General features: G+C 42.4%; 1 protein-coding gene, 1 long non-coding RNA gene and 2 other non-coding genes across 4 annotated transcripts in view; 1 reads left to right on the forward strand and 3 right to left on the reverse strand.

Annotated features, from left to right (window-relative positions):
- Window positions 1–23,602, reverse strand: part of LOC145407757 (uncharacterized) — a 123,794-nt gene that overhangs the window by 77,023 nt on the left and 23,169 nt on the right. The gene's annotated exons all lie outside the window — the stretch shown is intronic.
- Window positions 281–399, reverse strand: LOC145407925 (5S ribosomal RNA). The gene has a single exon (XR_013898830.1). It is a non-coding gene; the product is annotated as a 5S ribosomal RNA (ribosomal RNA).
- Window positions 2,334–2,452, reverse strand: LOC145407929 (5S ribosomal RNA). Its single transcript, XR_013898834.1, has one exon. It is a non-coding gene; the product is annotated as a 5S ribosomal RNA (ribosomal RNA).
- On the forward strand, window positions 9,722–10,351 carry LOC145407649 (uncharacterized). The gene has a single exon (XM_080278521.1). It carries the CDS (start codon window positions 9,722–9,724, stop codon window positions 10,349–10,351), a length of 630 nt encoding a protein of 209 aa, XP_080134647.1.

Consider the following 23,602-nt stretch of genomic DNA (forward strand, 5'->3'; position numbering starts at 1 on the left):
GAATGATGTTATTATCCTTCTTAGCACATCTTCATTTATGTATGTGAATGCTATTCTCATATTTCCAAGCAGTGTATACATGTTCTGTACCTTCTCACTGATGTGGTCAGACGGAGATAGTCTGTTATTGATAATCACACCTAGGTCCTTCTCTCTTTCTGATGTTTCATTCATTCATTGCCAGACGCCATGTATCCCAGACGGGGTGGCCAAGGGCTTAGAGTTAATTGTTTTACAGGGAGGGGCACTAATCCTCCACCAACCCCACTTGACGTAGGGATGCCAACAGCATCTGGTGTTCCCAGGCGGTCACCCATCCAAGTACTAACCAGACCCAACGTTGCTTAACTTCGCTGATCGAACGGGAAGCGGTGTACTCAACGTGGTATGGCCGTTGGCTCTTTCTGATGTGTGTAGGGTTTTATTTCCTAACGTATAATCCCAATCAGGTTTTTTTCCACTTTTACCAAACTTGATTACATGACACTTGTCCACATTGAGTTCCATTTGCCATGTATTACTCCATTCATGAAGTTTTTTCATTCTTCTTGTAGCTCTTTACAAGAGTCTGTGTTAGTAATTCTCCTTTGTATTTTTGCATCATCTGCAAACATATTTAGATAGCTTTCATTTCCAGTGTTACTGTCTATATCATTTATATACACTAAAAACATGATTGGTGCCAGCACTGAGCCCTGTGGTACTCCACTAGTCACTTCTTTCCATGCAGAGTAGTTTCCCCTTAGTACTGTTCTCATTTCTCTTTTTATATGAAAATCTTGCATCCAACAAAACAGTTTGCCTTGAATTCCTCCTTGATGGTACAGTTTCCATAAAAGTCTTTGGTGTGGTACTGTGTTAAATCTATCTATCTATCTATTGCCAGACGCCTGAATCCCGTTTGGGGGTAGGGTTTTTTTTTCAAGAATACTCCCCCAGTATCCCTGCTTGTCGTAAAAGGCGACTAAAAGGGTTGGCGGAGGGTTAGTGCCCCTCCCCGGAAAACAACTAACTAAAAAAACAAAAAACAAAAACAAAAAAAACTGTTAAATGTTTTCTTGAAATCTAAACAGATACTGTCCACCCATCCTTCTCTTTCCTGTATTGTGTCTGTTACTCTGTCATAGTAGCTCAACAGATTAGTAACACATGATTTTCCTCTTCTGAAACCAAACTGTCTTTCTGTTATCATATTGTGTTCTTCTAGATGATTTACCCAAGCTTTTCTTATAAGCTTTTCTAATACCTTGCTTACAACACTGGTCAGTGATACTGGTCGGTAGTTGAGTGGATTTGGTCTATTCCCTTTCTTGAATAAGGAGACAATATTTGCTTTCTTCCAAATATCAGGTAGTTTACCTTGACTCAAGGATTTCTTGAAAATTAAAAATAATGGTTCACTTAACTCCTTTGCACATTCTCGTAGCACCCAACGTGAAATTTCATCAGGACCATTTGCTTTTCCTCTGTCTAATTTACTTAACTCCTCCTGTATTACTTTTTCTGATATTTGTATATCTGGTAGTATGTGTGGACATGCATGTTCCACATAGTCCCTCTCAAAATTTTTTTCTTCTGTAAAAACTTATTGGAAATTCTTATTTAGTGCTTCACAAATATCTTTCTCTTGTGTATAGGTGATTCCCTCGTCCGTAATGGATTGTATTATATCTTTTACTTTGGTTCTGCTTCTGATGTAGCTTTAAAATAGCTTTGGTTGATCACTACTTTTATTTATTATATCCTCCTCAAACTGTTTTTGGGCATCCCTTCTTATTCTTGTATAATCGTTTCTTGCCTGTTTGTAAGTATTATATGCCCTTTCACTATTGTGTCTTCTGTATCTATTCCACAACAAATCTCTTCTTTCTTTAGAGTTTTTACATTCTGTATTGAACCATTTCTGTATTTTCTTATCTGCTTCTTTGTGCTGTGGGATGTACATCTGGACTCCTATTTCATAAAATTCAAAGAATTTTTTATATACAGCATTTAAATCTTGTACTCTAAGCTCATTTTCCCAATCAACTCCTAAGAAATACTTCTTTAGGTCTTGATAATTTCCCTTTCTATAGTTTAGGCTCTTTTTGTAACTTTCATTGCTGTTAACTATGTCATATGCTATCCTGAAGTTGCAATTTAGTACTGCATGGTCGCTTTTGCCAAGTGGAGGGTGATATATTAAACTGTCAATATCATTTTCTTCCATCCATCCATCCATCCATTGCCAGACGCCATGTATCCCAAACGGGGTGGTCAAGGGCTTAGAGTTAATTGTTTTACAGGGAGGGGCACTAATCCTCCACCAACCCCACTTGACACGTAGGGAGTTATGCCAACAGCATCTGGTGTTCCCAGGCGGTCACCCATCCAAGTACTAACCAGACCCAACGTTGCTTAACTTCGCTTATCGGACGGGAAGCGGTGTACTCAACGTGGCATGGCCGTTGCCTAGTAAATATGAGATCTAGCACTGAAGGTACATCGAGTCCTCTTTTTCTGGTGGTTTCCCTCACATGTTGCGTTAGGAAAAACTCTTGAACGAGATCCAGGAGCTTTTGGTCCCAACAACTTTCTTGGCTAATTATATCTAGAGTATTCCAATTTATATTTCTATTAAAATCTCCAGCTAGTATAATTCTTTCCGATTTCTCTTCCATTTTATGTAGTAATGCTCTTAAACTCTGAATTGTACTCTCTGCCAGGTCCTCATATTCGTCTCTTTCCCATGTGTTTGATCTGGGTGGCATGTACAAATTGGCTACAATTACTTTCCCTTCAGATGTGTTGATCTCTACTGCAATCAGCTCTACTGAATCTAGTTTTATTTCATTGACTTTTAGATTTTTCTTAGTTAATATTATTATTCCTCCTCCTTTTTTTTAAGTTTCTATCTCTTCTCCATATATTATATTCCTCTAAGTTTAGTATGTCATTTGATATCCTTGGTGTTAAATTTGTCTCAGTTAGGCATATTATATGTACAGTAATCCCTCTAATATCCGGACGCCCAATAACCGAACATCCCCACTAACCGAACCTTATCGTCCTGGGATCAAACATTCCCAAAATGGTCCGAAAATCCAAAAAAATTGGAAAAAAAATCGATTTTTTGCCGTCCGTAATTTGAACTTGCCGCGCGCGCCGCGTGAGAGCATTGTTTTGGTTCGTCATTCCTCCGACGTCCGATAGAGCGCCGCTGCATCCTCCCCACTTCCCGCCTGTCTCTCACCGCGACAAGACCTACGCTCTTCGTCATGGCTGCCCACGTGCTCGCTTTTGTGGTGGTGCCGTACTTGCTGCAAGGCCTCCTGCTGCTCTCTGCCCTACTCTTAGTGTGTGTGATGATGGCCCCGCCTCCTGAGAAAAGGAAGAGAGTGGTGTTGGCTCTGGAGAAGAAACGGGAGATATTGGAGAAGGTTGATGCGGGTTGGTCTTCCTCTCGCATTCTCCGCGAGTTCAACCTGGCCCGGTCGACTTTGTTTGATATCAAGCGTTCCAGAGACAAGCTCATGCAGTACACGGCTGACTTCTCGTCGAGAAGCAAACGCAACGTGGAGAGGAAGGTTATGTTTACTCCCAAGTATGCAGAGATCGACCGCTCCACGTTGATTTGGTATCGACAGCAACGTGCAGCTGGTGTGATGGTACGTGGAACGGAGCTGAAGGCTGCTGCTGAGAAGTTTGCAAGGCTTCACGACGCCCTAGACTTCAAGGCATCCGAGGGTTGGCTCTTCGCGTTCAAGTTGCGACATGGCCTTACTAACCGTAAAGCACATGGCGAAGCATTGGACGCTAACGAGGATGGAGTGGACGAGTTTCGGCACAAGGTGAAAGGCTTGATCGACAGGGAGGGCCTCACTCTCGGTCAAGTCTATAACGCTGACGAAACTGGCCTATTCTATCGCTCGGTGCCAACGAACACTCTCGCCGATGAGACGGAGAAGCGTGTACCTGGCCGCAAGCTTTCTAAGGAACGGATATCTGCTTTGTGTTGTGCCAATGCTAACGGCATGCACCGGCTTAAGCCCGTTATTGTTGGCCGTGCAAAGCAGCCTCGGTGCCTTCGTGGGGTGATGGATGTCCTTCCTGTCGTATGGTACCATTCTTTGAAAGCATGGTTCACAGCTGTGATTTTCAAAGACTGGTTTCACCATCACTTCGTCAAGGAGGTCATACATTACCAGACGAAGACACTGGGAATTCCTCGCGACCAGGTAAAGGCTCTCCTTCTCCTCGACAATGCACCTGCCCACCCGTGCGACAAGGACTTGGTTGCTGAGAATGGCCGTATTAGGTGCATGTTTCTGCCACCTAATACGACTGCTCTCATTCAACCAATGGACCAAGGAGTGATCGTGGCAACAAAGCGCCTGTACCGTCGGAAGTTCCTGGACGAGGTGATGGTGGTTCTCGAGGACGAGGACGAGCGCAGGGAAGGACGTGACACTCGAGGCAAGCGGACTTTGGAAAACCTTCGCCGCTACAACATCAAGTCTGCGCTGTACAACTGGGCTAGTGCATGGAAGGAAGTCCCTGTGAAAACTCTTGAAAATGGTTGGTCTCGTCTGCTTCTCGGAACAGATGTGGAGTACAATTTCCTAGGGTTTGACGTGGATGACTTCCATGCACGGCTACGTACGCACGGCGACGATGTTGATGTGGACGATGTTCGTGAGTGGTTGGACGACGACGAGGGCGATCCTGGGTATCAGACGTTGTCTGATATCGAGATCGCGTCTTCGGTTGCTGGTGTCAGTCCCGAACTTGAAGATTCCGACGACGAAGGCGATGATGATGCAGACTCCGCCCAGCAGGACACTACTCCAGCCATCCCCAAGCTGAGCGCACTCCGGGAACATCTAGAGTTCGTCCTAGACTACCTGGAACACCCGGACTGCGACAGGGAGATGGGGCCCTTGGGACTCGTGGAGGAAGTGCGTGCTTTCCGGCAGCGCATCATCAATCGCCAGAATCGTCGGTCCTTGCGTCAGTCAACGATTGACAGTTTTTTCAGGCCCGTGACCCCCACTGTGCCAAGCCCTGGTTCCACTCCGTTGCCTCCCCAAGACAGGCCCTCATGCTCCGAGCCACAGCCCAGCACATCAGCTACAGTGGAGTCATCGCTCGACGTGAGTTTGCGGCTGTCTTCAGAGTCTTCTGTAGTCGGTACGCCATCACCACTACCCACCGATGCACCCCTTGGACGCCTGCCAGTGATACTCTCGGGCTCTGACAGTGAATAAACAGCAAGAACTTCTCCACTAGACCACACGGGAATTTTGAGTGTTGTGCAGTGAAAAAAACGGTGTGTTGTGTTAAGGTTTTCAAGTTGGGAGAAAAGACTAAGTAGAAAAGAAATTTAACGTAACTAACCTTCTTTGTTTTGGCTTTGGAAACTTAAAAAAACTTGGGAAAAGTTAATGTGCAACACTTAAATTTAATGGAACATTATTTGGACTAAAGTGAACACTGTGAAAAGAACAGACTTCTGTGTGTTAGTGACTAAGTTCAGTGCAAGACTTCAGGAAGAGTGTAGTGCAAGTGCTTCAAGAAATCGTTCTTACTGTCAGAGTCCGAGAGGAGGCGGTTATTCATCGAGGTGGCCAGGGACTTGCTGTAAGTAGCCAAAATGTTTCATGTTGTACTATTTTCCATACTATATTTACCAGAATGTTTCATATTGTATTTTTTCCCATACTATACTTACCAGAAAGTGTCATACTGTACTTCTTTCCATACTAAACTTACCTCATGCATGTGCAGTAGGAATGTGTTTTTCAGAGTTCGGTTAGGTTCGGTTAGGTTAGGTTCGGTTAGAGTCCATAAGTACCAGAATGTTTATTAATGTATGAACATACTTCTAAACCCACATTTTATGTGTCTATTGCATTTATTTCAGTCATTTATGTGCCTTATTGGTGTGATTTGGGTGTTAAATAGGTGCTATGCATGTCCGGAGGGAGTTGTATAGGTGTTTCTCTGTGTTAGGGTCCGTAAGTACAAGTCCATAAGCTGGGGCCCAATATCCGGACAAAACCAATATCCGAACCTACCGATGGCTCTATTGATCCGGATATTGGAGTGATTACTGTAGTTCATTTTCTCTGACATAATCATTCATCTCTAATAATTTAGATACCATTCCATTCACATTTGAGTACATCAACTTTATCATCTGGTTTATATACTTGTCATGACTTGGTTCTACTTCCTTCCTCCTTTTTATTCCCTCCTGTTTATATACCACTTTCGTACCTGCAATCCTATTACTTTGTAAAAAAAAATGTGTTCTTCTCCTCTTCTGATCTTCTCTCATTTTTTGTTTTTGCTTCCTCCCTCTTCTCTTTCAGTAATTCCAGTTCCTCTTGTGTGTGTGTGTGTGTGTGTGTGTGTGTGTGTGTGTGTGTGTGTGTGTGTGTGTGTGTGTGAGAGAGAGAGAGAGAGAGAGAGAGAGAGAGAGAAAGCCTGTCTGATGTGATCTGTTCTGGGTCCATTCGAAGTTCATCCATGACGCGTCTGATAACCCCAGGGGGGTGCATATAATAGCTGGGTCCTCGTCTTGCAACCTGGTAACAAAGTGCACAACACTTTGTCACGGTCATGAGTACGCGGGAGACACCTTTTGGCAGTGATGGCTGGGGCAAGACTGAGCTCCACGTGATGCGTGGCGCAGCAGCTTGGTACGTTTATACCACCTAAGTCGGTATATTGCCGGCTAACAACCAACATGCCAACTTAATTTTGACTTCTACATGTTTGAACGGGGTACACTGATGCATCATGTCTCACGTGATGCCAAGTTTGGGTTGTTATTAGTCGGCATTTTGCTGACTTAGGATCAATTTTGTCAACTATTTTTTTGCCACATGGTCTATTTTCGAAAATGATTTTTTGAATGAATATTTTGGAGCCGTCTTGACTTGTGTATAATCCCAACTTAGGGAGGTTTTACTGTACTGTATTACCGCTAATAAGTAAATTCTGCAGTTGGTGAACCCTGTGGTTGGGGGGGGGGGGATTTCTGTACTTAGTTAGGCTAGAGAAATTGAATTGTCAATGCACAGAAAAACTGTCAATGCTGTGAGAGTGAAAACAGGACACCTGTCCACTTCATATTGTTGTTGTAATGTGCTCCATACAGTACCATAAGTAAGGTAAGTTTGCTAAGCCAGCCATATCCGTAACATCCATCTCTCTTTACCCTGACACCAAAATCCAGTAAGGGGTGGCAGTTTGTCAGAGTTTGTTGTTTTATGGGGAGGGACACTAACCCTCCGCCAACCCACCTGTTGACACGTGGAGAACACATATGGATTGTTTATATGATTACCACCCAGTGTTGTCAATGTTTTCCTAGCTTACAGGAAACAATTACTGTAGGCTTGTCACTCAATGTAAAGCAATGTGAAAAGAAAAGAACAATAAAAAATGACAGGCAAGATAGAAAGAATAGGAAAAGGAGAGCAGACACAGAAAAAGAATGATAAAGGTGAAGGAAAAAGTAGGCAGCACTACATCAATTGAGTGGATGATGGCCGCACAAAAATTCTGCTATTTACTGAAAGATAACTACCCATTAACATAGCTACGCAAGATGTACAAAAAGAGACGCAATACACCCTTGATATAAAGAACTAAGTGGTATCATACCCTTGACACTGAAGCCAAACAACATACTATTCGGTGATATACCGGGCATCATGGCTTTTACCGAACCCAATGAAATTCTGATGATGCATTTTCGTGACATTTCAAATCCAACTTAAGAGATTCCAAAGGCTCATTATGCATTTTTTTAACACTTTAGCTGGCCGCTGACATTATTTACGTCATCCAAAAAACTTCCGTAAGCTACTCAATGACATTATTTACATCATCGAAGTAAAATATTCACCAAAAATCCATTTTCGGTTCAATGTCCATGGGATTAAGTTTAAAATACGCCAATGTCTTCCCATACTTCCTGTGCTCTACAAACATCACTGGGCGGTAAGTGTACTTACTGTATACAGAATCTTTATTTTTCAAATGCAAGCATATACTGTACAGTATATTTATCTATTTGCTGAATGTAATGTGTTAGTAATAGTGAGTTTGTGTTCTGTTCATTCTTGAATGCATATGTAACAGCAGAACAAACTCGTATGAACAATCAGAGACTAAAATTAATTCAGTAGCAAGCAAAATATGGAAATGAAGCTTGGATGTTGTTGGAAGGACACAAGTCAAGAGTGAGAGCAGTGGAAATGAGTTATTTAACAGGAGCCTGTGGAGTCACATGGAGTAACAGGCTGACAAATGAGGATATAAAGGAGCGTTGTGGTGTGGATGTGGATGTGATAGAAAGCGTTAGGAGGAACACACTGAGGTGGTTTGGCCATATGGAGAGGATGGAGGGTGAGAGACTGACGAGGAGAGTGTATGTGAGTGAGGTGGAGGGGGGGAGATGGAGGGGGAGGCTGAGGATGAGATGGAGGGATGGAGTGGAAAGGTATATGAGAGAGGGGGGTGTGAGCTGGGAGCGGGGCAGTGAAATGGCAGGGGACAGGGCAACGTAGAGGCGATTTGTTTGTGGCCACCCCGTACGGGATTAAGGCATCTGGCAATAGATAAATAGATAGCAAAATATCGTCAGAAATAAAATAAATATTTACAGGGAACAGCATGGTGGAATGAAGAGGTGAGAGAGGATATGGCACAAAAGAAGAAAGCATATAGTGAGTGGATCTGAAACATGGGCGTGGAAGAAGTTGAGAGACAGAAGAGAGAGTTATATGTTGAGAGGAGAAAAGAGGTGAAAAGATTAGTAAGAGAGAGTAAGAAGAGAGTGAATGAGGAATTTGGAAAGAAGTTGAGTGTAAAGCGGGGGGAATGTAAGAAAATGTCCTGGAAGGAGGTAAAGACAGTTAGACAAGGTGCCAAAGACGTTAGTTGGGGAGTGAAAGATAAAAATGGTAGATTACTAGTCGAGAAGGGAGAAAAAGTGAGCAGATGGATAACACTTTAAGGAATTGCTGAACATAGAGAATGAAAGTAATGCAAGTGTAAGTGGCTGGGGAATAGCTGGGAGAAGGAGGGATATGAGAAGAGAGGAAGAAATCAGTAGGATGGAAGTTGTGGATGCAATGAAGAAAGTAAAAATGGGGAAAGCCCCAGGAATTCATGGAGTGTGTGGTGAAATGCTGAAGCATGGAGGAGAGATTGTACTAGAATGGATATGGAAGATGTGCAGATTGGCCTGGGAGGAAGGTAGAGTATCAGACAACTGGAAGTCAGGTATAATTATTCCCCTGCACAAAGGAAAAGGGGAAAAAGAAGTATGTGGTAATCATAGGGGCATTCGTCTTCTTAGTGTAATAGGAAAAGTATATCGTATGATACTTACTGACAGAGTTAGGGAAAGAACAGAGGAATTAGTTGGAGAAGAGCAGGGGGGTTTCAGGAAGGGAAGAGGTTGTGTATATTAGATATTCATTCTTAGATCTTTAGTGGAAAAGTTTCTAGAGAAGGGAAAGAAGTTGTATGTGGCTTTCATGGATTTGGAGAAAGCATATGACAGGGTGGATAGACAAGGACTGTGGAAAGTATTAACAATATATGGAGTAGATGGGAAGTTGCTGAAGGCCACGAAGAGTATGTATGAGGGTACTAAGGCTGCAGTGCATGTGGATAGTGAACTGAGTGAAGTTTTCTATTTGAAGGTTGGACTGAAACAAGGATGTGTCATGTCTCCATGGTTGTTCAATCTGTACTGAGAGACATGATTACCTCCCCTGATAGCATACTGAACAAAAACTACACTGAACTCAAGGCTCGGGTCGACAGGCAGGCTGAGATAATGGTGAAGCAACAGCAGTTCTTAGAAGCACTGGACCGAAAAGAGAGAGAGTCAAACATCGTTATTCTCGGCGTGCCTGAAGAAAACGAAGCATTGGACGGTGCCATGACAGATAAGGACAAAATCGGCAAGATTTGGTCCCAAATTGGTGTAGCAGGTGTGGGTGGAACACATCGTCGGCTGGGAAACAACACTTCATCTGGCACCAGGCGCCGCCCTATTTTGTTCACTTTGGCTGATAAGAATCAACGCAGTCTCATCTTGGACAATGCCAGCTGCCTTAAAACCTCTGGGAGTGATTTCAACAGGATTTACATCAAGAGGGATGTCCACCCGAGTGTCAGGCGGGAGTGGAAGCGACTACGTGAAGCAGAGATGACAGAGAAGGCTCGACTGGAGAATGCAGGATGCACGATTCGTCTTGATACTCGAGAACGGAAGCTGTATAGGGATGCAGATGTAATTGATAGCTGGAACCCTCAGTTTTTTTTGGATCACCACAGCAAGTAAGGAAAATAAGCGTACTGTCGTGGAATATAGATGGAGTGCGCACAAAGTTAGAAAAAACAAATGTGCAGCAGATGCTACATAATTATGATGTGATTAGTATTAATGAGGTTAAGACGTCTATGTCAGTGTCATTCCCCGGATATGTGACTTATAGGAGTAAGGTAGTTGGTTCAGCGGAACGGGGTGGAACGGTTGTCTGTATTAAGAACTGGTTATCTACGTTGGTATTTGATGTCGACACAAGCACTGGAGATCAAGTTTGGATGCAGTTTCATAACACTGAGGGTGTGTTGTTTGGTTTCTGTTACATTCCTCAATGTGACTCCCCGTATTACTCCCACGATTTATTTGCCTCAATCCAAGTAAAAGTAAATTCTAGGTACATGTATAAAGGATACATCATAATTGGTGAGATGAATGCTAGATTTGGGAAAAGTGTGAGGCAATTATTGTCGATAGCGGAGATACCTAATGTAAATGATATGTCATACCCAGTGATTCACGATGATGTAAACAGGGCTAATGAAAACGCTGAATTGTTGTTTACTATATGTATTGATAACAGATTGGTTGTCATTAATAACCTCATGTATGCTGACGAACATTTTCCTGGTGATAAAACATATCGGAGACGCGGCACCTGGGTTTCGGAGGTGGATACATGTGTGGCGTCACCGTCTCTGATAGACTATATGAGTGATTTTTCTGTGTTAAGGCGGGGTGACCTCCCTTCCGATCATGCCCCCATTACAGTAACAGTTACATGTTCAGGTGTAGATTTGGACAGTCTCATGACGAGGGCGGGGTCGCTAGGGGATCATGCAGCCCTTCATGGAAATGCTGGCAAGACTTGTTTAATGAGAAAGTCACTCAGATTTAATAGAATCAACAAAGAAGCATTTGTGAATAATATTATGCAAAGAGTACCTAAAAAAGATTATGTAAATGTTGATGCTTTTGAGAAGCACATCTATTCTATCTATCTATTCTATTGCCAGACGCCTCAATCCCGTTTGGGGTGGCCACAAACAAATCGCCTCCAAGTCGCCCTGTCCCTCGCCATTTCACTCCCCTGCTCCCAACTCACACCCCCCTCTCATATACCTCTCCACCCCATCTCTCCATCTCATCCTCGGCCTCCCCCTCCCTCTTTCCCCCTCCACCTCATTCACATACACTCTCTTCGTCAGTCTTTGACCCTCCATCCTCTCCACGTGGCCAAACCACCTCAGTGTGTTCCTCATAACGCTTCCTATCACATCCACATCCACACCACAACGCTCCTTTATATCCTCATTCGTCAGCCTGTCTCTCCATGTGACTCCACAGGCTCCTCTTAAATAACTCATTTCCACGGCTCTCACTCTTGACTTGTGTCCTTCCAACAACGTCCAAGCTTCACTTCCGTACGTTAGAGTTGGTATCACAATACTGTCATGTAGTAACTTTTTCACTTCCATGCTCACTTCCCTGTTTCTTATCACTGCTTTCAAAGAACCAGCAACCTTTCTTCCCTGCTGTACCCTTTCAAGCACTTCACCCTCCAAACCTCCATCCTTACTCATCACACTACCCAAATACTTAAACGTACTCACATTTTCCAATTCCTCACCATCCAACCTCGCTGTACATTCACTGACTTCACCTCTCTCAAAGACCATCACTTTACTCTTCCCTACATTCACCTTTAGATTCCGTTTCTTACACACTCTCTCAAACTCATCCACCAAGCCTTGCAGCTCCCCTTCGTCTTCACTCAACAACACGGTATCATCTGCAAACAACAGTACAGGGAGTTTCCAAACACTATCCCCTCTCACCAGGGCCACTCCAACATCCACTACCCTACCTTGTACCTCTTTTATTACCCCATCCATGTACAGATTGAACAACCATGGAGACATGACACATCCCTGTTTCAACCCAACTTTCAAAGAGAAAAATTCACTTAGTTCACCATCCACACGCACTGCAGCCTTCGCACCATCGTACATACTCTTCACAGCATTCAACAACTTCCCATCTATTCCATATATTCTTAACACTTTCCACAATCCTAGTCTATCCACCCTGTCATATGCTTTCTCCAAATCCATGAAAGCCGCATACAACTTCTTTCCCTTCTCTAGGAACTTTTCCACTAAAGATCTGAGAATGAATATCTGATCTACACAACCTCTTCCCTTCCTAAAGCCTCCCTGTTCTTCTCCAACTAATTTCTCTGTTCTTTCTCTAACTCTGTCAATAAGTATCCTACCATACACTTTTCCTATTATACTAAGAAGACAAATGCCCCTATGTTTATCACACACTTCTTTTTTCCCTTTTCCTTTGCACAAGGGAATAATTATACCTGACTTCCAATCCTCCGGGACTCTACCCTCCTCCCAGGCCAATCTGTACATCTTCCACATCCATTCTACTACTATCTCTCCCCCATGCTTCAGCATTTCACCACACACTTCATCGATTCCTGGGGCTTTCCCTGATTTAACTTTCTTCATTGCTTCCACAATTTCTATCCTACTGATTTCTTCCTGTCTTCTCACCTCCCTCCTTCTTCCAGCCATTCCCCAGCCACTTATACTCGCATTACTTCCATCCTCCACGTTCAACAATTCCTTAAAGTGTTATCTCCATCTGCTCACTTTTTCTCCTTTCTCCACTAGTAATCTACCATTTTTATCTTTCACTCCCCTGCTAACTTCACTTCCACCCTGTCTTACTCTTTTCACCTCTTTCCAGAACATTTTCTTACAGTCCCTCCACTTCACACTCAAATTCCTTCCAAATTCCTCATCCACTCTCTTCTTACTCTCTCTTACTAATCTTTTCACCTCCCTCTTTCTTTCTACATATAACTCTCTCTTCCGCCTCTCACCTTCTTCCACGCCCCTATTTCTCATCCATTCATTGTATGCTTCCTTCTTTTGTGCCACAGCACGTTTCACCTCTTCAGTCCACCACGCTGTTCCTTGCACCCCCCTCCGTCTTCTCTTCCTTCCACACACCACATCACATGCTGCACATATTTCTTCTGTAAATATTCTACACACACCTTCCACGTCCCCCATCTGCTCCAACTCATATTTGCCCAATCGTTCCTCCACTTCTCTCTTATACTCTGCCTTTTTCTCATCCTCTTGTAACCTTTCCACTCTCCTTGCAACTACTCCTTCCTCATCACTGGCACTTTATACTCGTGTGCGGAGGACAATTTAGGCAGGGTAGACAGAGCAGTAGAGATAGGTTGTGACAATCTTGGTAGGTGGGAGAGGCTGCTGGATGACGCTGATGATGCAAGAGTGTGGAGAGCAATTGATTGGAAAGGAGACTTTAACATGGACAGACCTGATGAAATCTTGTGCCCCAGTGATGAGGATTTTAAATTCCATTTTGAGTCTGTGCTGAACAGAGAGGATGTGAACAATGAGGTTGTAGATGAGGTGACAACTGATGTCACTATCCCCGTACTGGATGAGCCCATCTCGCCCGCACAGGTGCACCAACAAGTAAAGAAAATAAAGCCTGATAAAGCGTGTGGGCCAGACGGGCTCCTCCCGGGTGTGTTGACTCTACTCCCAGCACAGTGGATACTTGCTATTACAACGTTATTTAACAATGTGTTTTTCTCTGGTTTGTATCCTAGCTCATGGAAGAGGACAAAAATGTTCACTATTTTTAAGAAGGGAAACAGAGGAGACCCTAATAATTATAGGGGAATCAGTGTCATAAATTGCATAGCTAAACTATATGACATGGTGTTATGTGAGCGGTTAGGAAGATGGTTTAGTCCTTTCAGGGAACAGGCAGGAGCGCAAAAGAACCGCAGTTGTACGGAACATATAGTTACTTTGCGCCTCCTTATTGATACTGCTAAGAGAAAGAAACTAAAATTTTTTGTAACATTTATAGATTTTTCTAAGGCGTATGATTTAGTTCCGAGATGAAAGTTGTTTTCAGTTCTAAAGAGGTTAGGTTGTGGCGTGGTGATGCTAGTAGCAATAGCAGCGATGTACCGGGTAACGGAGAGTATTGTGGGCGCTGCCGTCATGACTGCTACAGTAGGTGTTAGGCAAGGATCTCCGACCTCATGCCTCTTATTTGTACTCTTTGTCAATGAATTGATAAAGGTAATGAAGGAGAAATGTCACCCAGAAGGATTTCTACAATGGTTACACATCCTGGTCATGATGGACGATACTGTGTTGCTTTCAACAAGCAGAGATGGCATGATATGGAAACTAGAGATAACATACCAATACTGTCAAGATTATGGGATGATGATAAACAGTAGTAAGACTAAATTTTTTGTGATAAATGGCGAGGATGGGGACGCGGAGCCGATCTACGTTGGGGACATGGTTACTGAGCAATGTTCTAGTTACGTGTACTTAGGCTCACCCTTCACGAGTGATGGCTCCGCGTCCTCAGCCATTCAGCTGCATGCAAAAAACAAGCTATGTCATGTTTTGAAATATGTGTCTTTTGTAAATAAGAATAATGATGTCTCGTTTATTGTAAAAAGGAGAGTGTTTGATGCAGCCTTGATCTCATCCCTAATGTACGGTTGTGAGTCATGGGTTGGTGGTGACGTTAAACCTGTCATTAAACTTTACAACTGGGCATTGAAACAATTGTTGGGAGTGAGAAGGTCGACATCCAACCTTGTATGCTATGCTGAGGCGGGCTATCCGACACCTCAGGACTTTATTAAGTGGTCTCAACACAAGTTTTTTCATAGAATGTGGTTAGAGAGATCTGTTATGCATGACGATCCGCTGTCACTTGCCATCAGAATTACCACTGACGCAAGGACGCACACAGGGAAAATTGTTAAGGAGTTCATTCAGAACGAAGTGTCCGGCAAATCTTCCTTAATTGTTAATGTTCACAATATGATTACAGACTCAGTTGCATCTAGGTGTCGTGTTTATAGATAAATTAATCCTGACTTTGTATTACATGACATATATAAAACAAAACACTTGGTCAGCGAGTCACATCGTATGTCATTCACAAGATTCCGTGTGTGTGGCCATAGCTTGGCGGTGGAGACTGGAAGGTGGAACAGGAGGGGGCGTGGTAGTCTTCCCATTGAGGAGAGATTATGTATCTGTGGTCTTATTCAAACAGAGAGACATATGGTAGAGGTGTGCCCTTTAACAGAGGATATCAGAGAACAACATAATTTTAGGAGAATGGCGGATCTTTTCGGAGAAGCTTTTACTCTTGAAAAAACATGCAAAGTAATTCATGATATCTTAATGGTGTATCATTAACGTTTGTCAGCTGATTCATCATTTGTTTTGTTATTGTAATTGCTTAGATACCGGTAAGTCTTTTGGCTGTATTTTGATGAATTAGTTTGTGGACTATGGCTGTTTAGTATTGTGAATTTGTTATAATCTTTTGTACAAATTATATACACATATGTTTTTGTGATTGTGTATATGAGAATATATTGTAAGCTGTGGTCAATAAACTATCTATCTATCTATCTATCTATCTATCTATGAGGTTATAAAAGAGATACAAAGTAGGACGGTGGATGTTGGAGCAGCCTTAGTGAGAGAAGGTAATGTTTGGAAACTCCTTGTACTGTTGTTAGCAGATGATACTGTGCTGTTAAGTGAAGACAAAGGGGAGCTGCAAGGCTTGGTGGCTGAGTTTCAGAGAATGTGTAAGAAACGGAATCTAAAGGTGAATGTAGGGAAGAGTAAAGTTATGGTTTTCGAGAGAAGTGAAGTCAGTGAATGTACAGTGGGCTGGATGAGGAGGAAATGGAAAATGTAAGTGCATTTAAGTACCTGGGTAGTGTGATGAGTAAGGATGGAAGTTTAGAGGGTGAAGTGCTTGAAAGGGTACAACAGGGGAGAAAGGTTGCTGGTTCCTTGAAAGCAGTGATAAGAAACAGGAAAGTAAGCACAGAAGTGAAAAAGCTACTACTGTTTATGACAATATTGTGATACCAACTGTAATGTATGGAAGAGAAGCTTGGACTATGTTGGAGGGACAGAAGTCAAGAGTGAGAGCAGTGGAAATGAGTTATTTGACAGGACCATGTGGAGTCACATGGGAAAACAGACTGACTAATAAGGAAGTGAAGGAGCGTTGTGGTGTGGATGTGGATGTGATAGTATGGGTTAGGAGAAACACACTGAGGTGGCTTGGCCATGTGGAGAGGATGGAGAGTGAAAGACTGATGAGGAGAGTGTATATCAATGAGGTGGAAGGGGAGAGAGGGAGGGGGAGGCCAAGGATGAGATGGAGGGATGGAGTGGTGAGGTATATGAGAGAGGGGGTGTGAGCTGGGAGCATGGCAATGAAACGGCAGGGGACAGGGTGACATGGATGCGATTTGTATGTGGCCACCCCTTACAGGATGAAGGCGTCTGGCAATAGATAAACAGATAGACAGATAAATATTTATGAGACTGCACGCCGATGAAGCACGCCTGGTTTTCCTTACAGTGTTAGTAATAGTGATGTTGGTTGTTTGCTTGTTATTATATACATATATTATTGTGGAACAAACACTTACAGAGAGAGACTAAAATGAATATAATAGCACAAAAAATAATGTCAATAATAAAGAAAGAGTATAAACAATTACACAAACAGCCAACATTTTTACACGTCGTTCGTAGGTGCTACTAATAGTGACGCTGGTTGCTTGCTCATTATCTTATAGATATACTGTATTATTGTAGAACAAACATTTGCGAACAAAGAGAGACTGAAATTAATAAAATTGCACAAAAAATAACATCCAAAATAAAGAAAGTACAGTAATCCCGCATATTTCGCAGTAGTTACGTTCTTGTAACCCCCGCGAAAAGTCAATTCAATCTTGCACTTGTGTCCACCATGCTGCCCATCACACAGTCCATGTCCATACTGATTGCGAGACAATTCGCCGTCTGACAATTCCCCGTCAAAACATGGACGATTCCCCTTCAGAACAATTCGCACCCTGGACAATTCCCCGCCATTCTATAAATATACTAATCAATAATTTTATAAATATACTTATTATTAATTAATCAATACTTTAATAACTATTTCAGGGGGATCCTGCAAAGTCTATGTTCAGTAGCGTAGGTTCTGGATATTATTTATTAGTTGCACCTTTAGTCAATAATTAACTTGTTTCTTCCTCGCTGTAGTCGCCTTTGAATTATATTCTAGCGTCACCCATAGCTATCTTCATTAATGAAGGCGAATTGTCTTGTGTTTGTTGTGACTGTGAACTGTCCCCGAAACCTCCATACTCATCCCGAAATACCTTCTTACAAGATTGAAAGCACATACTCCATTATGAAGGAAAAACGTAAACACCGTACTGTAATACACAATTATCTACACATTTATTCATAAAACAGTACAAAATAAAAAGATGCATTAACTGGTGATAGCAAACACTCGCACGGTCGTTTCTTAGCTTGTCCAGTAATACAATTTTCTCTGCTAAGGTCATAACTTTTCTTGATCGTTTTGTCACTTTGGAGTTCTTACTAATTGTATTATTAGCCTTTGGTGAGGCTGGCTTACGTCCTGGGGCCATGTGGAAAGCAAGTGGGAGGCAAGAGGCTCGTATCATAGTGCGGTTACAAGTACAACACACATGTAAGGCAGTCAGGCGTGGACTGAGGAATGAGGGGCAGAGAGCAGTGTTGCCATATCCAAACAACGAAATTATGCTAGGACAATGAAAAAATTGTGCTAGATTGAGCAAATTTGTTCCAAGTAAAAAATGAATTATGCTAACTTGAAGCAAAATGATAAAATTCTATACATATTCGTGCTACATATTAATTATGTATTGTTTACTATGAAAATATTAAAATGAACCTACATACAGTAAGAGGATAAATATCGGTTTTCTGCCCATACTGCTTTTTCCCACGAAACTTACGTTTTTCTGATGGATTTTGATGTGATTCATTCGATTTTGAGCCTCATTTCCGTCGGAAATAACCAGATTTTGAGATATGACCCCCCATCCCCCTGCAATAATGGGGGATCTTTGGGGAATCGGGGGTTATAGGGAGGGGGAGGAAACACAGAAAATGGTCATTTCCGACTGAAATGAAGCTGAAAATCGAATGAATCATACCAAAATCCATCGGAAAAACCTTGGTTTCATGGGTAAAATACAAAGCTCAAACTTATCCTAACCTAACCGAACCAAACCAAACCGAACCGAACCTAAAACCTAACCTAACCTAATCCAACCCAACCAAGCCCAAACTGAAAGTAATCAACTATTCAAACATCATCTTACCTTATTCGTCTCTCTCTCTCTCTCTCTCTCTGATTTGTAGCTTTTATAAAATCTATCTATCTATCTATTGCCAGACGCCTCAATCCCGTTTGGGGTGGCCACAAACAAATCGCCTCCAAGTCGCCCTGTCCCCCGCCATTTCACTGCCCTGCTCCCAACTCACACCCCCCTCTCTCATATACCTCTCCACCCCATCTCTCCATCTCATCCTCGGTCTCCCCCTCCCTCTTCCCCCCTCCACCTCACTCACATACACTCTCTTCGTCAGTCTTTCACCCTCCATCCTCTCCACATGGCCAAACCACCTCAGTGTGTTCCTCACAACGCTTCCTATCACATCCACATCCACACCACAACGCTCCTTTATATCCTCATTCGTCAGCCTGTCTCTCCACGTGACTCCACAGGCTCCTCTTAAATAACTCATTTCCACTGCTCTCACTCTTGACTTGTGTCCTTCCAACAATGTCCAAGCTTCACTTCCGTACGTTAGAGTTGGTATCACAATACTGTCATGTAGTAACTTTTTTACTTCCATGCTCACTTCCCTGTTTCTTATCACTGCTTTCAAGGAACCAGCAACCTTTCTTCCCTGCTGTACCCTTTCAAGCACTTCATCCTCCAAACCTCCATCCTTACTTATCACACTACCCAAATACTTAAACGTACTCACATTTTCCAATTCCTCACCATCCAACCTCGCTGTACATTCACTGACTTATAAAATTATTCCAAAAATATTCCATTCCATTCTAAATTATGCTAGAATGATGCTAAAACTTCTAATATGCTAAAAAATATTCCAGACTCGAAAATTTGATCAAAATTATGCTAAAAGAATAAAATTATGCTAGATATGGTAACACTGGCAGAGGGGCCGCGGGAAAGGGACAGAGGGTGGCGTGAGTTTACCGCGCTACAATTGGAAGCTGCGGGAATTTCAAATTTTTTGTTTTCTGTATATTCAAGGATATTTTAGTTGAACTTATTATTGCCAAGAAAATCCGCGAGAGGGCAAAACCGTAGACAAAAAATCCGCAAAAAATGCGGGATTACTGTACAGTACTGTATAAACAACTATGCAAATTGCCTATGTTTTTTCATGTTGTTTTTATGATGTTAGTAATAATGATGTTGGTTGTTTGCTCATTATTTTATACATATACTAGTACTACAGTAGAACAAACATTTGTGCACTAAGCGAGACTAAAGTTAATAAAACAGTACAAAATATGTCGAAAATAAAGAAAGAGTATAAACATTTACGCAAACTGCCTACGTTTTTTTTCACGTCATTGTACACTCTGTTATAGCACTTATAATGCTGGTATTCTATTCAACCTTATATGCCTATACTGTATCTTCATAGAAAAATAAATTGCAAACAATCCAACAATAAAATGAATACATAATGTAGCGCTACAGGTCAGAAATAAGAAAAGAGTATAAACATTTGCAAGTAACTAATCAATGCCTGCCAACCCCTGGCCAACCTTGGGATGTAGTGAGGTACTGTGCGAGGCCGGCCAAAGTGTTGCGATACTTTTGTAAAATATTCACCATAAATCGCAATTATGCGTCATAATAAGACCCGGGCATGATGTCACAGAATGCATGTTCTGTGTAGTTTGCATGCTTTAAACCAGTTTTATATATCTTCATTAGATTATTATTTTTTTTTTTTGACAAATATTTTTCTACGGCAAGGTATAAATTTTTTTTTTGCCAACTTCAGCTCGTCATTTTGCCACTGTTTTCTTTGTTTTCCTTTCTTGAATGTACAACTATAAGGATTTTTTTTTTTTTAATGCATGGACGAGGGAACCAAAGGCCAGAAGCCTGCAAACTGTTCCTTCCAAGAAACAAACAAAAACAATACAACAGAGAGCCAAATTCAAGATTCATTCATTTCAAGATGCCTGGACACACTGCATTTGAAAGACTGGACATCATAGGAAGTAGGAAATACAGACATAGGGAGACAGTTCCATAGCTGACCAGTGGCATACATGAAGGACTGGGAGTAGCAGTTAACTCTTGCATTAGAGAGTTGGACTGAAAAGGGACGAGAGTTTGTTGCTAGACGGGTGCTATGCGCCCACCACAGTGGTGGAGGGATGGAAGCAAGACAGTTCAGTGATGCAGTGGCCACTGAAACAGTGATAGAAAAAGAGATCAAGATGCAATTGTGTGGCAAAGAGGCAGTGGTTGAAGGGAGCCAGTAACAGAAGGAGGGTTAATGAGACAAAAAGCTTTTGACTCCTGCTTTGTTGAGAAGAGCTGTACATGGGGAGCCTCCCCAGGAATGAGAGTTGTACTCCACACAGGGGCGAAAAGTCAACAACTGTGCAGGAGTAAAGAACGTATGGAGTCAGCTTAGCACACCTACGATAATCTCTTGGAAGCAGATATTACAAGAGATGTACAGTAATGTAATCTTTCCAAGATGAATCCTGAGAGAATAATGGTGCAGGATTGAGCTGGATATTATTAAACATTAGTGGGTACTCCTATGGAAGATTTTGACGGGTTGATAGGTGTAAGAACAAAGTTTTTGACGCATTAATAACAATAAGATTACTTTTATCCCAGTAAGAGATACGAGCCATGTCAGACATAAGGTGTGCCATAGCCTCATCCCTTGTTTGCTGAGGCAACTGCTGAGATGGACGCTGTGCGAGGCGAATGGAAAGGTGAAGGGTGAAATCATCAGCGTATGTGTGGATAGAGTTAGATGTATGGCTTAGAAGGTCATTGATGAATAAAAGGAAGAGAGTTGGTGATAGGACAGAGCCCTGAGGAACATCAGTATTGATAGATCTAGGAGAAGAATGGTGGCCATCTACAACAGCAGCTATAGAATGACCAGATAAGAAGCTAGAGATGAAGACAAAGATAGAAGGTTACACACCATAAGAGGGCAGTCTGGAAAATAAAGAGTTATACCAAACTTGATCAAAAGCCCTTGAGATGTCAAGTGCAATGGCAAAGCTTTTGCCAAAGTCTCAAAAGGAGGATGACCAGGGGTCTGAAAGGTAGGTGAGAAGATTGCCAGTGGTGCATCCTTGACTGGACCCATACTGACAATCAGAAAGAAGGTTGTGATAGGAAAGATGTTTCAAAATATTTTTGTTAAGAATAGACTTGAAAACTTTTGATATACAGGATATTAAAGAAACTGGGCAATAATCAGACAGTTAGGAACGATCACTCTTCTTTGGGACTGGCTGAATGAGAGCAAACTTCCAGCAAAAAGGAAAGGTACAAGTTGACAGACAAAGGCAAAAGAGTTTACCTAGGCAGGGTGTAAGCACAGAAGCACAGTTCTTGAGAACAACAGGAGGGACCCCATCAGGCCCTTATGCCTTGTTAGTATTGAGGTCACTGATAGCAGAAAATACATCAGTTGAAGAAATTTTAATGTCAGTCATGAGGAAGTCTGAGGGGGGGAAGTGATGGAGAAGCAGCCCTGGAATTGTCCAAGGTGGAATTGGAGGAGAAAGACTGAGCAAAGAGTTCTGCTTTATCAGTAGAAGAAATAACTACAGAGCCATCAGTGTGGAAAAGAGAAGGGAAGGATGATGAGGTAAAGTTGGCAGAAGGGTTTTTAGCGAGGTGCTAGAAGGAGAGGGAAGAATTTGTGTAGGAGAGTTCATACCATTTAGAATGCATATTTTTAGCATAGCGAAGAACAGACTTAGCACGATTCCAGGCAGAAACATAAAAGGGATGGGATTCAGAGGTGGGCTGGCTCCAGTACTTTTTGTAGGCCTTCTTGTTGTGGACAGCATTAAAACAAGCATGATTACACCAAGGTTTCTTTGCATTAATCCAAGGATATGAGAAAAGAATATATGCTTCCATGCGTGAGAGAATAACCTCTGTAATTCATATGACTCTCAGCCATGGAAGCAAAAATCATTCCAGGAATAGTCAAGGAAGTACTGCCTGAGGGCCTCCTACTAAGCAGCTCCAACTGTAGTGCCACAACTATTCAGTTTCAAAATAACACCACAACCAGCATCTTGTCATAAAAAGTGTATTTACACTGACCGATCAAAGAAAAAGATCGCTAAGCAAGTATGAGGCAGAGAATCATAAAAAATTGTGCAGCTTTTTCCTTTCGCTTTACTGCACAATAAAATCCAGAAATAATCATAATCTATTTATCACTGTAAAGGTAACTTCATGTAGTTTTGCTTGGTTTAAACCAGATTTATATATCTTTAACCCCTAAAGACCGTATTTATCTGATGCTAAAGGCATACCCCAGTTTAACGATATAACTGATTAGGTAAAACCCCATCGTTAGGCAGGGTATCGTATATTGGGGGTACTTTTAACATGTATTTCTATGTGGACCGTTTACCAGCCTTGGGTTTCCCCCCAAACCAAGTCCAAAACCCACCCAGATGAGCCAAAAAACAGGTTTAAAGGCAATCTAAATGGCCTAACAGCTGTCAAGGAAGCTAACCTATGCTTAACACCAGTTAATAACTCACTAAAAGCAACAAAGAAAGCCTGAAAATCATAATGAATAGGTTAGAAAAAATCAAACACCTCTCATCACTTACTTCTTCTAAGTCAATGTCCGATCCTGGTCATCATCCTTGGTATCCCCCCCCCCCCAAAGGCTAGGGGACATGTGGTGTACCCCAACACTCAATCCTCCTCCTTAAAGCCCTCAAACCTGACCTTCAGGAGAAGGTCAGAGGGGGGGTGGTGATGGAGTGCAATGCAATGACTCAGGCAGGGGCGATGGAGTGCGATGCAATGACTCAGGCGGAGGCGATGAGGTGTGATGCGCTAGCTCAGGTGGTGGTGATGAGGTGCGATGCGATGACAGAGGAGATGGTGGGGGAGACAGCTGCGATGACCAGTGAGGTAGTGAGGGAGACTGCTGCGATGACTGATGAGGTAGCAATGGAGTCAGTTGCGATGGCTCACGTTGTGGCAAGGGACAC

This window comes from Coenobita brevimanus, chromosome 74, assembly GCF_032717465.1.
Source record: "Coenobita brevimanus isolate Jiangsu-jjx chromosome 74, ASM3271746v2, whole genome shotgun sequence".
NCBI classification, from domain to species: domain Eukaryota; kingdom Metazoa; phylum Arthropoda; class Malacostraca; order Decapoda; family Coenobitidae; genus Coenobita; species Coenobita brevimanus.